This window comes from Diabrotica virgifera, chromosome 4, assembly GCF_917563875.1.
Source record: "Diabrotica virgifera virgifera chromosome 4, PGI_DIABVI_V3a".
Taxonomy (NCBI): domain Eukaryota; kingdom Metazoa; phylum Arthropoda; class Insecta; order Coleoptera; family Chrysomelidae; genus Diabrotica; species Diabrotica virgifera.
Genome location: NC_065446.1, coordinates 215530456 through 215547402, shown reverse-complemented (window position 1 = coordinate 215547402; position 16947 = coordinate 215530456). Strand labels below are relative to the sequence as shown.

General features: G+C 32.8%; 1 protein-coding gene across 1 annotated transcript in view; it reads right to left on the bottom strand.

Moving 5' to 3' along the window:
* LOC114336774 (ATP-binding cassette sub-family C member 4) overlaps positions 1–16947 on the bottom strand; it is a 100045-nt gene that overhangs the window by 58579 nt on the left and 24519 nt on the right. The window contains exons 6-7 of the mRNA XM_028287151.2: positions 14496–14791; positions 2420–2762 (exon numbers count right to left, since the gene is read on the bottom strand). Coding sequence (XP_028142952.1) covers positions 2420–2762; positions 14496–14791 — 639 coding nt within the window. The remainder of the gene's footprint in view (positions 1–2419; positions 2763–14495; positions 14792–16947) is intronic.

Sequence of the window (16947 nt, the reverse complement as noted above, 5' to 3'; positions counted from 1 at the left end):
TAAACTAAATCCACCAGAGTATACTTAGTACGACCTCTATATGTGAAAAGAGAAAATAATTATTCTCTTGGTAGCCCGGCGAATAGCAAAATCAAGCTTTATAACAATAAAGCTATGAAAGGCGATGTAACGGAATCCTTTTTCCGACAATACATCATGCAAACACCGTTTGGGCTAACCAATTCGTTTTTACTGTATTCTCCAGTAAGAGACGAATTGGTTAGCCCAAACGGTGTTTGCATGATGTATTGTCGGAAAAAGGATTCCGTTACATCGCCTTTCATAGCTTTATTGTTATAAAGCTTGATTTTGCTATTCGCCGGGCTACCAAGAGAATAATTATTTTCTCTTTTCACATATAGAGGTCGTACTAAGTATACTCTGGTGGATTTAGTTTATAAATTCACGAAGTAATAGCGGCAAATCAGTTAGCTTCGAACACCTACCTAGTGTCTCCTGATGACGACTTGACATGAGTCGAAACTAGTCGGGGCACCGGTGGGGTCCGAATCTAACTGAAATGCAATTATCTATTTTTCATTTTACTGTATTCTCCAGTAAGAGACGAATTGGTTAGCCCAAACGGTGTTTGCATGATGTATTGTCGGAAAAAGGATTCCGTTACATCGCCTTTCATAGCTTTATTGTTATAAAGCTTGATTTTGCTATTCGCCGGGCTACCAAGAGAATAATTATTTTCTCTTTTCATATATATATATATATATATATATATATATATATATATATATATATATATATATATATATATATATATATATATATATATATATATATATATATATATATATATATATTGGAAGCAATCAGAACTACTCCAAAACTTTCCTGGTCAAAACACAATTTTATTGAATTACTGAAATATCGAGAGTATCGAGACCAAGTTTTCATTGGAATTGTGCCACGTTGAATAGACACGACGTGAGGTGCAAATGAGAGATCTCGTGTCTTCGATAATTCAAGATTTGCTTGGTTTGCGTGTAATAGAAACCATGAAGGCACATCCAGAAACTTTGTCTCATTAGAAGTTTTATTTCTCCGGAAATAAAACTTCGAGTTGTAAAGGGAGAAGAAGAATATCTTGGCTTCAAAACCTGAGAAAGTGGTTTAATACATCGACAACCGGACTATTCAGAATAGCAGCAAGCAAAGTTAGGATAGCCATGCTGATCGCCAACATACGGAACGGATAGGCACCTTAAGAAGAAGAAGGCTTCCTCAGCAGAGTAGCGTGCACACCTCTGAAGCGAAAACCAGCCAGTCCATCTATTTAAGGGAAATTTCAAAGACCATTGAAATCCCCATTGGGACGCAATTCAGCGACATCTCTTAAACAAACTGAAAAGTTTCAGATGCAGAATTCACCATTATAATAAAAATTAAAATGGTAAATAGTCATTTAAATCTGAAACTTTTCTGGTTGGAAGTTCTTTCTGGTACATCCTTAATCTGCGACTTTTACAATTTATAAGACAACAGACGACGAATACAGGAAACAAAAAGAACTCTACTATATGCAGTCACATTTCGTTTTCATTCGTCTAAGAAGAGGACATAGTAGAGGATATAGTAGAGTCCATTTTGTTTTCTATATTCGTCGTCTGCTGTCTTATAAATTGTTAGTCTTATAGTCTTATAAAGTCGCAGATTTTAAGGATGTACCAGAAAGCACATCCAACAAGAAAAGTTTCAGATTTAAATAACTATTTACCATTTTAATTTTTACTATATTTAATGGTGAATTCTGCATCTGAGAATTTTCAGTTTGTTTAAGAGATGTCGCTGAATTGCGTCCCAATGGGGATTTCAATTATCTTTGAAATTTCCCTTAAATAGATGGGCTAGCTGGTTTTTAATTCAGAGGTGTGCACGTTGCTCTGCTGAGGAAGTCTATAAGGCAGAAACAGCTGTCAAGGGATTGTGCATCCTTCTGAATCGAATACAAGCAAAAACCACCTTTTACTTTACTGCCTTTACTCAGATTTGAATACTAGGAAGTTTCGTTCTGTCCTTTTCCTAGACGAATGAAAACGGAATGTGACCGCATATAGTAGAGTCCTTTTTGCTTTCAATATTTGTCGTCTACTGTGTTATAAATTATTGTAAAAGTCGCAGATTAAGGATGTACCAGAAAGAACTTCCAACAAGAAAAGTTTCAGATTTAGATAACTATTTACCATTTAAAGTTTTGTTATAATAGTGGATTCTGCGTCTGAGACTTTTCAGTTTGTTTAAGAAATGTTGCTGAATTGCGTCCCAGTGGAGATTTTTGGCACTGAAGTAAATTCATATCGAACACATGTAACATGAGTTTAATTTTAATTTATAACATCTCTGTGTTTTACCCATGTGGTAGGTAAAATGAGTAATAAATTAATATAATATCTTTCTTTAGACTTACCCAATAAAGCTTGTAGTAATGAACTCTTCCCAGCTCCAACTGGTCCAATAACAGCTATAAGTTTTCCTGTGCCCACCTCTAAATTAATATCATACAGTGTACAATCACTGCTTGAAGAATTCCATCTCGCGGTTAGGTTCTCAACATTTATAGCAGACTTCGAATTCTCATTTTTTTGGCTTATAATTTTATTTTGTTGTTGGTATTTGTATTCATCATTTTCTAAAAATTCCTGTAAACGTTTTATTGATGTGTGTAACTCAGCTAACTCTGTAATTCCTCTGACGAAAATTCCACTAAGCGTTGAAGACAAGAGGTTAAAATATGACATTAATACGAATACCTAAAATTTAATATAAATTATTATATTATTAATTTGTAGTACATATATCTAGAAGTGGTTCTGAAGCTATTTATTTGTGTCATTTTTGTAATTAACCATTCTAAATGGGAAATAAGCCGCAATTTAAAAAAAATATTTTATTAACGTTTGGATGTCCAGATCGGACGTCGTTGTCAAAATACAAAATATTAATAAATTAAACAACAATGTTGTTGCTTAGTTAAAAATCTTCTAATAATTTAATTTAATCTGACTCATTTATATCGGCAATTCAGACATATATTATACAGTGCTAGTCAAAAGTCCGTACCCCCCCTCGTATCTTTTGAGCCGTTATACCTATAATAGTGAAATTTGGAGGAAGGAAATAAACGGACGTAAGCTTCTTAACTAGTCATGACAGGTGACAAAATAGTGACAGATGACGTTACAGAGCCACTGTGACCGATAATTTTAAATGGGACCTTATGGCAAGTGATACCTCGTTTGAAAGATATTCAAAATACCTATTCAGTCATACTAATTTTTTTGGATATAAATTGATTTTGATTTTGGTGAATAAATGAAATAAATATAAAATTGTAGTTTCGCGTTTAATTAATAAAAATTCAAATGTCCGCCTATGTTCTTTTTGTCAAAAAAGTTCACGTTTTTCAGTTCTCTAATAGTTTTTACGTCAACGTCAACCCTTTTGACAAGTAATCATAGGCTGAGGTTTAAATTTTTATTAACCCGCCATTACACGCGCTATGAGGGAATCCCTCACCATATTTGTTTATAACCAATAAAATTGTGTAAACTAATACGATAACCTTAAGCACCCAGGAATGCCTTTAGCATGGTTCATGAGAGGGTATGAAAAAGTTCATAGAATATTTCAGGCGGTCAGTGTGCTGTGTGATAGTTGAAAGGAGAGACATCCCTCTTAAAGTGAGGGAATTCCTCACTGCGCGTGCAATCACAGTGAAATCACGTTTCTATTATCTCAAAGAAACTTTTAGGTTTTTATTTAATATTTAGGTAGGTTTAATTAAAATATTATTGTTTGGATTAGGTTAGGAACAGTGGCACACCGAGGGGGGGTTTGGGGGTTAAAATCCCACCCAAAGCATATAGAAATATATATAAAAGAAAGTAGGAAAATGTAACTTGTCTTTCACAAATAATACAAAAAACTTTCGGTGCCCAAGCAGCCCCCCCCCAGAGGAAAATTCTAGGTGCGCCACTGGTTAAGAACCCATTTTTAAATTTACCTATTCTAATTGGGAAATAAGCCACAATTTAACTTGAAAAATTGATTTTATTGACTTTTCGAATTCCACCTCGGACGTCGTTATCAAAATACAAAATATTAATAGTTAATTAATTACATAAATGCCACAAAGAAATAGCTTCAGAACAGTTGTTAATTTTAATTTGTATTTTTAGTAAAATTAATTCGCTTAAAGAACGTTCATTTCTTCAGTGGCTTGCTGAAATTGAAAATTAAGAAAACTTGCTTTTGATCTATATTATTTTTACTTTTGTTTTGTTAAATTAATAAAAAAAATGGTTTACGAGACTTTCTATAATATGTGAGTACAACCCATTTTATATTTATACATGTTGACATTCATTCTTCCTCGAAATAAGTCGAATTTATGTAGGTGAGGGCGACGCTCATACGCGTGCAACCACGTCACAATAGAAGACGCGTGTAACGGCGGGTTAATTAAATGTGAAACTCAAATTTTATATTATATCATTTATTCATCAAAATTAGCTTAAACTCAAACAAAATTAGTATGACTAAATAGGTATTTTCAATACCTTTCAAACGAGGTATCACTTGCCATAAGGTCCCATTTAAAATTATCTGACATGGTGGCGCTGCAACGTCATCTGTCACTATTACGTCACCTGTCATGACTAGTTAAGACGCCTACATCCGTTTATTTCCTTCCTCCAAATTTCACTATTATAAGTATAACCGTTCAAAAGATACGAGGGGGGGTACGGACTTTTGACTAGCACTGTACATTTTAAAGTAGAAGACTTTAAAATGATATTGTCAATATTTATGAGTTGCGTTGCTGGGACGAGTTTATTGAAAAATAGTTCATTCGATTACATGACATCAACGTTAACCCAAGAATATCCATCACAAAAAATTCATATATTCATATCTTGATGTTAATTTATATTGAAAAGGAACAATGTGTAATGATTTACATACTAGCAATAATATATTAAATATTATTTTAGTATGCATATACCATATTTTAAATCATTTCATGTATTGAATCATATTTTGTATAATTCAATAATTCATTACTATACTAAATTTACAATCAAGATGCAGTAGAAATAAACAAACCAAGACACGTTAAATGCTAGCAATAAGAGGATTCACAGGAAGAAGAAGCAAATTAGCTATGAAAACAAAATTAAGACTAATAAATAGCATTATACTGCCAATAATTACATACGCATCTCTTGCATGGGGTCACACAAGTCAAAGTAACAAAAAGAAAATACAAGCGGCACACAACAACTGCCTCAGAGCAGAGAAGCTGCAAACGTGCCCAGATACGTCGCCGAACGGTTCTTATTTAGAGACCTAAAACAAATAAGAGTACTGGATATTATGGAGGAAAAAGCCAGAACAAAATTTGCTGAGCTAGAAGACCACCCAAACCGGATCCTGCAAGAGATATTAAGGTATGATGTGTACAATAGATGGAAACACAGGAGACCCAAACAGCAAATATTAGTAAATATATAATAAAAGCTAGATAATCGTAGCTCTATCAAAAGAAGACAACTTGCTCACCTTTGGCATCTCATTATATTTATTAATGTTGATTTTTATATGTTTCAGACATCCCTCAAAAAAAATATATACAAAAAACTTAAAAACGGCTTCAGCCACTAAACAAATCAATAAAATATTAACAATAGGTAAAAGACAGAAGAAAAATATTAGTAACAAAACCCAAAAAACGGGCATGAGGGGCCCACATCCTCGAGCGCCGAGTCACCGAACTGGACATAGCCCAGAGCGGGGACTCAGAGCCCGAGAAAGCAAAACAGATCGAAGATAAGTCACTAGAAATAGCGGGAATAGAGCGCCTCACGCTGGCCTGCATTGATCGGGGTAGGATTTCATATGGGAGTCCGTGTACCCAAGACTACCATATGATAAGCACTTTGCTGATTGAGAGCCCCTATAGCGCATCAGAGAGCTATCGGGGGGTAAGTGGATGGTCTGGAGCATTAAAGCGGGGTGGAGTGATTCCTGCTTACAGGAGTTAATCCTCCTCACCCCAATGAATTGTATCACCCGAATGTCATTCTCTAGGGGTGAGCAAGTCTCTCAGGCTGGGTTAAATTACTATGCTTGCTTGCTTACGTTAAATGCTACTAGGAGCACTCCCGAATCATAATTTACAATGTATAAACTTTGGAAATCATTATTTGGGATTTCCAAAGTATACACATTGTAAATTATGATTTGGTAGTGCTTCTAGTAGCATTTAACGTGTCTTGGTCTACTGCATCTTGATTGTAAAGGACACCGCACACATCTTATGGAAAATATAATGTCACTCAAATGAAATAAAATTTACATGAATAGATGCGTCCTGAAATTTCAATAATTTGATACCATTGAGCCAACTCTGTATTTTGATTAACAAGAACGTAAATTGATAAAAATAAATCTAAAATCAAATAGGAATGTACGTGTGTCAAACAGAGAAAAAAGATCTTGTGATTCGCTTACTCCTTAAATATTTTTGATTGATTAAGGCAGATGCTTACTCTTATCTTTCCTATTATTGTTGATAATAAAGTAGGTATAATTAATTTGGTTAGTTGTACCGCCTCTAATCGGCTTAAGCTAGTGTCGAATAGACTGTATTCAATAGCCACTAGACTAATATTATTTATGCATGCCAGTTTTATGGACTTCAAAATGCGATTTCGATAAACTTTAATTACAATTAACGCCCTAATTAAGCAAAATTCAGAGTTGGCGCAATGGTATCAAATTATTGAAATTTCAGGACGCATCTATTCATGTAAATTTTATTTCATTTGAGTGACATTATATTTTCCATAAGATGTGTCCTTTAGTATAGGTTAAAATATTGGACTCAGCTCAAGTGTAATCAATTCGGTCCTACATCTGAATATAAATAAACCAAAAGAACCCATGAGCATAGCCAAATATGCTCATGTATAAAATTAAGTCAACAATAACCTGTTTGATCACCGTATACTAGGTATATGCTCTGCCTGAGCTGTAAGATAATAAGACGAGTGTTCTTATTTTACCAGTTAAATTATTGATATTGGTTTATAGAGACACCGATCTTAGGATCAGAAATCTCAGAATGAAGACCTAAAGATTGATGAAAAGGGCCCTAGGTAGTAAAATACAGGGGGTAGGGTCAAAAGGAAGATTACGGAAAAGGTGGGAGGATGAATCTGCGGCGGATGCGAAATTTGCTAGAGAATGACTTGGAGAAGATCGGCGTAGGATCGGGAAGGTTGGAGGAATAGTTTGGTCGAGGTCAATGCTCGATTTAGGCTGTAGGGCCATTGAATGGAGCGAGAGAAAGAGAGATAGAGAGAAATAGAGAGAGAGAGAGAGTGAGAGAGAGAGAAAAAGAGAAGAAAAAGTTAGATTATTAATAATATCGATGGGTTTTTGACAAAACATCGTAACCGACAAAACGCACATTTTACAGGAAACGACTTTTTCTTCTACCGACTTTTTGGATAATATAATTAAAATTTTGCAATTGAGATAAATTAGTACATAAAAAAATAATATTTCAAGAAAAAAAACTGTAATATAACATCCTTTTATTAAATTATGTAACATACGATACTTCGTCAGACCTTATCTGTGTAAATTTTAGTTGAAACTTGTCGCTTAAGATAAACATACAATAGTTTCAAGGTATCAATCTATTTCATAAATAACGTAAGTATCTTAACAGAAAAAATATTATTAATAAAAATCGACAAAGAAAAATAAAATTTAATACGTATATTAATCTGTGACACTACTAAATGATGTGCTATTCAAAAAATCTCAAAAATTTAATTCAAATGATACGACACGTCCCAAAAAATGTAATTTTTAAAAACTTCGTAGTTTTACAGAATTACTACCACCTTAAGAGGGTATTACTCAAGTTTGGACAGATATTACAATTTTATAGGTGTTTTTTAAAGTTTAAGATGTAATCTTTAAAATACACTAACTATGTTGCTTTGGACATGAAATAAGCCACTTCTTTTTGAGAAAATTAAGAAAGATAAAAAAATGTAATACAATAACCCAAAAATATCAATTAAAAAACTGTTTGTACAAAGTCATAAAAACCTTTTTCTGTACAACTTACCTAAAATACATTTAATAACAAGCTTTTTTGAGCTCTTATAGTACGCCTGCGTAACTTGGAACCTATTGATAACTTTTTATTATCAGTTTAAAAAAACTATCAGATATTAATATTATTAATTTCATACGAGGTATGTCAAAAAATATGACTCTTGTTCAAGAGTAAAGTAGCTTTATCAATATCGAAAGTTGTTTGAAATTAAAAACTATGTTTCAATATTCTTTCTATATTGACTCCCCTACAGTTGTGTCAGGTTTCAGGGAACTTACTACAAGTTGATATATTTTTATTGCAAATATAATATTTATGATATTTGCACAAGAACAACTAAAAAATATAGGTTGTGTCATTACCAAATTAGTAAATTAGACTTAAAATTCTATTAAAAAGACAATAAACTATCTTACGGCATCTCTTGAACAAGAGGATTTCTCAAAACTACCACTATTTTCATTGTAAATTGTTCTAGCCGATAAAAAAATTTGCACTGACTGAGTTCTAACACATTTAAGATAACACTGAGTAATCCTCCTAACGGTCATGTTGGTTATTGAATCTTATCGTAAGCGGCAAAACATGCAAACGTAACTGACAAGATTTATGTTGCTTACTATAATCTGTCGGTACTACCCTGCCGTTTACTATACCAAAGGCACAAAATGTGCTTGAAATGCGGTGGTTACGATAAAAATTAAATTCAATTCTAGACACTTAAGATTTAGGATGTTATTATGGGAAAAATAATTTTGAATTAGCTGTAGACTATCGTAAGGAACAATTTAAGATAAAAATCCCATTTTTGGAAAATTGATGCTTACGATGTTTTGCCAAAATCCCGTCGGTATGTTGTTTATAAATAACAGGAAATCTAACATAACATTGCTGATGCCACTGTAGTGGTGACAAGTAATTAACAGTGATAATGTTCCATGTTCAGAACTTACTTAATTTAGATTTCTTTATACGTTTCTATCTAGGGTTATATCAACATTAATCCCCTTTACCGATATGTCCTGCCTAAGGGTCCCACCCAGTTCTTCTTTGGTCTTCCACTCTTCTTTGGTGCTCTCTTCTTCTGAACCTACAGTTCAGCAACTCTTCGTATTGGGTGATTCGCGTCTCGATGTTGAACATGACCAAACCATCTTAAGCTATGTTCCAACATTTTGTCATCATTTGGTGCCATCCCTAGGCTTTTCTTAATATACTCTTTCCTAATTGTATCCTTTTTTGTGACTCCACTCATCCATCTAAGAATTTTCATTTCGTCTACATGACTCGTTGTTTCTCTTTCTTTTTAACTGCCCAACATTCAGTTCCGTAGATTATAGTCGGTCGTCATCATTATCACCAACCCGAACGCGTCCACTACTGGACCTAGGTTCTAGGACATGCTTCATATCGTGGGTACTTCTGTTTAGTGGGCGTCCTTTGCTCCGTAGTGCTTCTTTTCGTGGCCTCCGCTCGACGATACCTTTTGTCCATCGGTTGTCTAATCTGGTCTGGTCTTATGTCTGTTCTATAGAATTTTCCCTTCAGCTTCATTAGAATTTTTCTTTCACACAACACTTCCTTCTACTCGCTTTCTTCGATTTCATCTATCCAACCCTAATTCTCTTGTATGCATCTCCATCTATTTCCCCATTAATATGTAATACCGATCCTAGGTAACTAACATTCTCACTTTTCACAATCATTTCACCATTCAAAGATATCGTTCTATTTATAGTAACTCCATCTCTAAACGAACATTCTAAATACTTTGTCCTATGCTTGAAACCTGTTGTTTCAAGAGCTTTTTTCACTGTTCCAGTTTTTATTCTAAGTTGCCTTCAATATTTTCCACCAACACCACATCACCAGCATATGTATATTAGGCACCAGGGAATGTTGCTCTGTAGTTTCGCTGTTATCTCATCTAGAACTAATGAGAATAAATAAGGACTAAGCACTGAGCTTTGGTGCAATCCTACTTTCATATGAAATTTATCAGTATCTCCCACACCTGTCCTAATACTAATTGTTAGTCCCTTGTACATTGCTGGCAGATAATTAATAATATAAAATAAGATACGGTCGAATGCTTGAATATAAATATATGAGTTTAACAAATACAAGGCAGATATTATCGAGCACAGTTCTTTATTATCTAAGTACTTTAGCTCTGCGAGCATTTCCCGGGACATTTCGTCAAAAAATAGGAGGCTATCCAGCACATCTAGGAAGGTCGTAAATGCTCACATACAATTATGATAATACAATAACAGACACCAAACAAAAGGACAAACAGTTTAAAATAACGATAAATATTTTAAACTGTTTGTTCTGCGGTTCCCACAGAAAATAGGTTACTTGGAATCGAAGACGAAAAGACAACATACAATAAGATCTGCAAAAGTTGAAAACCTGGTTTCACTACAGATTGAAGAAAGACCCAGTAATTGGAAATAAGTTGTACAGTAAGCTGAGACCCACTTACGGTTGCCGCATCACACAATTATCTGGTGATGGATAGAACGCCATTTAGATAGAAAAGGTGTCTGTAGTGAAAAAGAGGTTGTAAGATAAAGCTTTTACATATGTATGTGAAATTATAAATGTAATCTCAGGGGGTAGGTATGGACTGTATGAGGTTTGCTAGGTTCAAGTGGGAATATATAATAGTTTATCAATAGACAATACAAATATGTATATAAAAAGTCTTAACAAATTTCTGTGAAGCCTTGTCGCGCTTTTTGTCTCGAGCACTAATGCCGGTCACACACGAATTGGCTGTTCCACGTTTCACGTGTCTCGCGTTTGAACTACCGCGAACTCACGTATGGCGTAACACTCGCAAATTAACTCTCCGTGCACGACTTTTGATTGTTCGTATCAGTTAAGGGTTATTGACTATCTAATTATTGTCTTAAACTATTTAGCGGATATATGTAGCCAAAACGAAAGCTAACACATGATAGAGAAAGATTTCTAATTATGATGTTCGTTTTAGCGCAAAAGAAAGGCTGTTCACCCCTTCAGCGGGCAGAGGTGAAAAGAGATCGTTGTTGACCCTCAGGTGGGTGCTATTGGAAGACATTATTTTTTCTCTCACAATTTCGCAAATGTCCAAATATTGTCTATTGGAAGGGATGGCATTAAGTGGGGATGAATTAAGCAGTACTGGACAGGACAAGGTCGGCTTTGTAATTACAGATTTAACACAGAAAAAAATATAATATTTTTTTACATGTGAAAATTGAACAGAGGTGATAACCAGGAATGCTTATAAAATTATAAACATATCAGTATCTGGTGACATTAACACTAGAAAGCCGGAGGGGCCAATTTGGCCCCTGTTGCAATTTAAAGTTACTGAGGTTTTTTTATTTGAGGCAATATAATTTTCATATTTTATGACTTTTAATATTTTGATACAAAGCCTTATTTAAAACAAAAAAATATTGTTTACTAAATTTATTTAATGTTTTTTTTAACAAATATACCATAGAAGACTAAAGGGGCCAAATTGGCCCCGTGTAAGTTATTATCGTTTTCTGGTAAATTAGACGATCCTTTCTTTCAAATTCCGGTCGAATGGGTAAAATTATATTTATGTATGTTTATTGTAAATGGTTACCCTTATACTGGTACTGATCATCTACGTAATAAAGATATAATTGTCGGCGAACACAAGTGAACACAAAGATGCAATTGTTGGTGTAGAGGACAAAATGACGCATCTTTATACTACAAAAGCAACTTCAAGACGATGGCCTATGTACGTGTTTTATCATACTCTTGACTTGGATGCAATAAATGCATGGATTATTTATAAAGAAATAACTGGAAGTAGACTCAGTTTCCGTAAGTTTATTCTTCGGCTGTGTGAAGAATTATGGGCCCCATACCTTGTCTCCCGAAATCTGTAACTACGTCTAGCAACACCAGGTCTACCAACAACTATCACTGTTACTATCCAAAAACGAAAAAAATATCAGTTGAAAATATTTTGTAAAGGAAATCATACTTCAAATCATTACCACGGTTGTAACAAGGCAACGTGTGGCAAATATCAAAAACTGCAAATTGTATGGTGTTCCGAATGTTTTTGATGGGCAGCGAATGTGTTAAACAATAAAAGTAAAAAATAAAATTAGATTCTACCGTCTAGAGTTGATTTAATTTCTTTAAATTGAGTTTTAATTGATTAAAGAAAATCCAAAATGATCCCTTCCGGCTTTATAGGTAGGTATCCTAAGCCAGACATTCTAGTGTTAAAGTGTTAAGTAAATAACGAATATCTGCAACATGGAAATTTGATGATAAATCGTACAGAAAATGAAAACAAACTAAAAAGGGTAGTTCCCTAGATTGGCTGTATACCATATAGTTAAAAAACTCAAACATGAAGTAAAAACCACTTCTATGTAATTGGTATATTTATTAAAATTTTTAAAAATCCCAATGGATTGAAAAAATGTGTCCAATTCAGAACGTTTTTGGACCTATCAGTCCATCATCAGTGAATATAAAATAGAATAAGTAATCCCACTAATAAAATTGAAAGATGGTTGAAAGTTAAAAAATGTGGTTATGATTACTTACTCGAATATTTTCTAAATAGCCCCAGAACCAAACAATGGTTGAAATTATAATTCAATCTACATTACATTGTAGTGAAATTGAACAGGCTAAACGCCGATGTTAAAAGATATAACCTCCGGGAACATGATGAAACTCTACCAGGAAACTTAATCAACCATCTTAGGCCAACGTTGACTACCAAGTGTCAAAAGTTTGTAAGGAACTGTTTGGAGTGACATTGACAGTAGAGAAGAAGGTAGTCGATTTTCAAAGGTTTTAACAAAATGTCATGATCCAAAACAATGATAATATTATGATAAAAATTTTAATATATGGAAATGTCTAACATTTAAATCTATTGTTTTTTTGAAAAGAAAATGGTGTTTTAAAAAATTTTTTAGAATATAAAATTATTGTATTTTGACTGTTTACTATAAAATTAAACTGATCAAATTTATTAAAAAGAAAGTATGAGCTGCTAGTAATAATGATAAACAAAAAAAAATTAAAACCAATGATGGTGGGAGAGGAGAAAGAATAAATTTTAAATTGGAATGCTATTATAAAAAGGCATTGCCAAGTTGGCAAAATTATTTTTATGTATATTTTATTAGTGGTTGTATATGTAAAAGGGAATTATTTGTATTCAAATCTGAATGAAACTGTTAAAATAATGGATTGGAGTTAAGACTTTAATTAATTAAGTTAGTTTGACTGTATCTTAACTCCAATCCATTATTTTAACAATTTCATTTACATTTAAATAAAAATAATTCCCTTTTACATATACAACCATCAATACGATATACATATAAATAATTTTGCCAACATTGCAATTCCTTTGTATAACAGCATTCCAATTTAAAATTTATTCTTTCTCCTCTCCCACCATTATTGGTTTTAATATTTTTTTTATTTATCATTATTACTAGCAGCTCATACTTCCTTTTTAATAAATTTGATCAGTTTAATTTTATAGTAAACAGTCAAAATAAAATAATTTTATATTCTACAAAATTTTTTAAACCACAATTTTCTTTTCAAAAAACAATAGATTTAAATGTTAGGCATTATCAGATATTAAAATCTTTATCATAATATTATCACTGTTTTGGATCATGACCTTTTGTTAAAACCTTTGAAAATCGACTACCTTCTTCTCTACTGTCAATGTCACTCTAAACAATTCCTTAAAAACTTTTGACACTTGGTAGTCAACGTTGGCCTAAGATGGTTGATTAAGTTTCCTGGTAGAGTTCCATCATGTTTCCGGAGGTTATATCTTTTAACGTCGGCGTTTAGCCTGTTCAATTTCACTACAACTTAGTGTAGATTGAATTATAATTTCAACCATTGTTTGGTTCTGGGGCTATTTAGCAAGTATTCGAGTAAGTAATCATAACCACATTTTTTAACTTTTAAAATTTCAACCATCTTTTTAAATTTTATTAGTGTATTACTTATTTTATTTTAGATTCACTGATGATGGACTGATAGGTCGAAAACGTTCTGAATTGGACACATTTTTTTAATCCATTGGGATTTTTAAAATTTTTAATAAATATACCAATTACATAGAAGTGGTTTTTACTTCATGTTTGAGTTTTTTAAAATTAAAACAAGTTCAACCCTCCATTACGCCGTGAAATATATTACATCAATCAAGTTTATTACTTAGGAAAATCAAAAATATAGCTACATGCTAACACTAATAACCCTAAAATAATCTTATTCCTTACAGAACTAAGGCGAAAAATTTTAATAGGTTTACCTTAGCTGCACTTATCTGCTCTCCAGATAAACTAATTGTTAATAGTGTTGCAAATAGAGCTAGTCGTGTTGTAACCATACCAAGAGTCATAAAAAGAGCTCTAATGTAAGCATTTTTCTTAACTATTTTGATTTCAGCACTTCTTGCCAACCCAACAACTTTTTGGAACGGTATCTCCCACGCATACATTTTGATAACTTGTATTCCAAGAACAACTTCGTCCATTAACCTTATTCTCTCGTCTGTCTTTAGAGCTGTCATTTTTCTGTACTTGGAAGCTAGTTTACCAGAATAAGCTACAAAAAAGGTACATTGATATAAATTGAATAATTATAAATACCAATGGCTACAAGGTGTGTTTGAAGAGTCATTTATTAATGAACTTTTATAAATAGCAAGCACTACGGAAACTAATAAAAATAAATTAGAGTTGATAAAAATAACCAGCACACACTTCGCCAGTATTTACCTGGATTTTAATGGGAAATAAAATCCTTAAAGTCATATTACAAAAGCCTAAGTATCTTTTCCTTTGATGACAAATTTCTGTCTCAATGAGACAATAGAAATCGAGAAAACTGACAAAGGTTGTAGAAAGATATGTCTATGTAGAAAGATTAAATGTCTCGATCCATTTAGAAAAGGAAATCTTTCAACCAGTGTGTTGTACCTGTATTTACAGGAGCAGAAAACTTAATTCCCACGAAAATATCAGCGGAAACATTGAGAACCCAACTAGAGTGGACAGATCAATTTTTGGAATATTGAAAATATTAGTATGTAGGGCAGTCAGTGAGGGTATTTGCCTCCGAATTCCATCCTACTAGATAGATTTACTTGATATTTTTACTGTAAGTAGCGAATAGCTCAACAAATAAAGTCTACCCTATGCCAATGTGCGCTTTTAACTTGGGGGTGGTTCCCGCCCCTTCTCGGGGGTGAAAATTTTTTGATTAAAATAGCCACGGAATACGCTAGAGAACTTAATTCTAAGCAAAAACTGTTCTAGTTTTATTTTTTGAAAACTCAATACTTTTTGAGTTATTCGCAATTGAAAATTGCCCATTTTCATTGAAAAATGACACGTTTTCGGACGGATTTTGGCGAATACCTTATTATCTAACAAAAAAAAACTATATAAAATATTTTTGTAGCTTATAAAAAACAGAAGAGATTCGTTCCTTCATAGATTTTCTAGTTATAATACAAAAAAGGATATGGTAGGTGAGGAGAGTTTGTTTTTTTGGTGCATGCTCAAATCGGTGTATTCAACTTGAAGTAATAGAGAAACGGTCAATTCTTTTGACTTTTAGTTCTTAAAAAGACCGTTAAAATGTGCAATATTAAATGTCGATTACATTCAAACTAAGCGAGATATGCTGCAAAAAACTGATGACTAATGTATTTTAAGAAGTATATTTACCCCCTCTTCCATCAGAATTATTTAAATACATCGTTTTCCTTCTTCAATACTTTTTACTATAGTGTTATTTCTATGTTTCAAAAGTTGGACTGGTTTAAAATGAATGGTTTAAAAAAATAAGATCAAATTATAGAGCACATTTTTAAATTTTCTTAAAAATGTTCCTTTTTCTCCATGTTACTCGAAAATGATAAGAGAAACGAAAACGAAATATGACACAAATGGGATTTTTAGATAACCATTTCGTTTTTATATTTCGTTTCTGTATCTCTTATCATTTTCAAGTTACACGGAGGAAAAGGAAGATTTTTAAGAAAATTTTTTTCAAAAACCATTCATTTTAAATCTATTTAACTTTTTGAACATAGAAATAACACTATAATAAAAGGTATTGTAGAAGTAAAACGATGCGTTTACATTCGGGTGGATGAGGGTTAAAATTACTTCTCATTTTTTCTTAAAACATATTTAATCAATTTTGTTTGCAGCATATCTTGCTTAGTTTGAACATATTTAACTTTTGATATTATTCATTTTAAAGGTCTTCTCAAGCACTACAAAAGATATTGGGAGCAGTATACACCTAAAATCGATCGTTTCTCTGTTATTTCAAGTTGAATACACCAATTTGAACATGCACCAAAAAATAAACACTTTTCACTTACCATATCTCTTTTTGTGTTATATGTTTTATATAGTTTTTTAGTTACATGCATAGTTTTTAAGGTATTCGCAAAAAACCGTTCGAAAAGGTGTTAAGTTTCAATCAAAATGGCCAATTTTCAACCACGAATAACTCAAAAAGTATTGAGTTTTCAAAAAAAATTATAAAACCGTGTTTGCTTAGAATTAGGTTCTCTAGCGAATTCCGTAGTTATTTTAACCAAAAAAATTTTCACCCTTAAGAAGGGGTGGGAACCACCCCCCAAGATAAAAGCACACATCGGCATAAAGTAGGCTTTAAATTAGGAGATATATAGAGGCTATTACCAAAATTTCATTAAAATCCATGCAGTAGGATAGAATTCG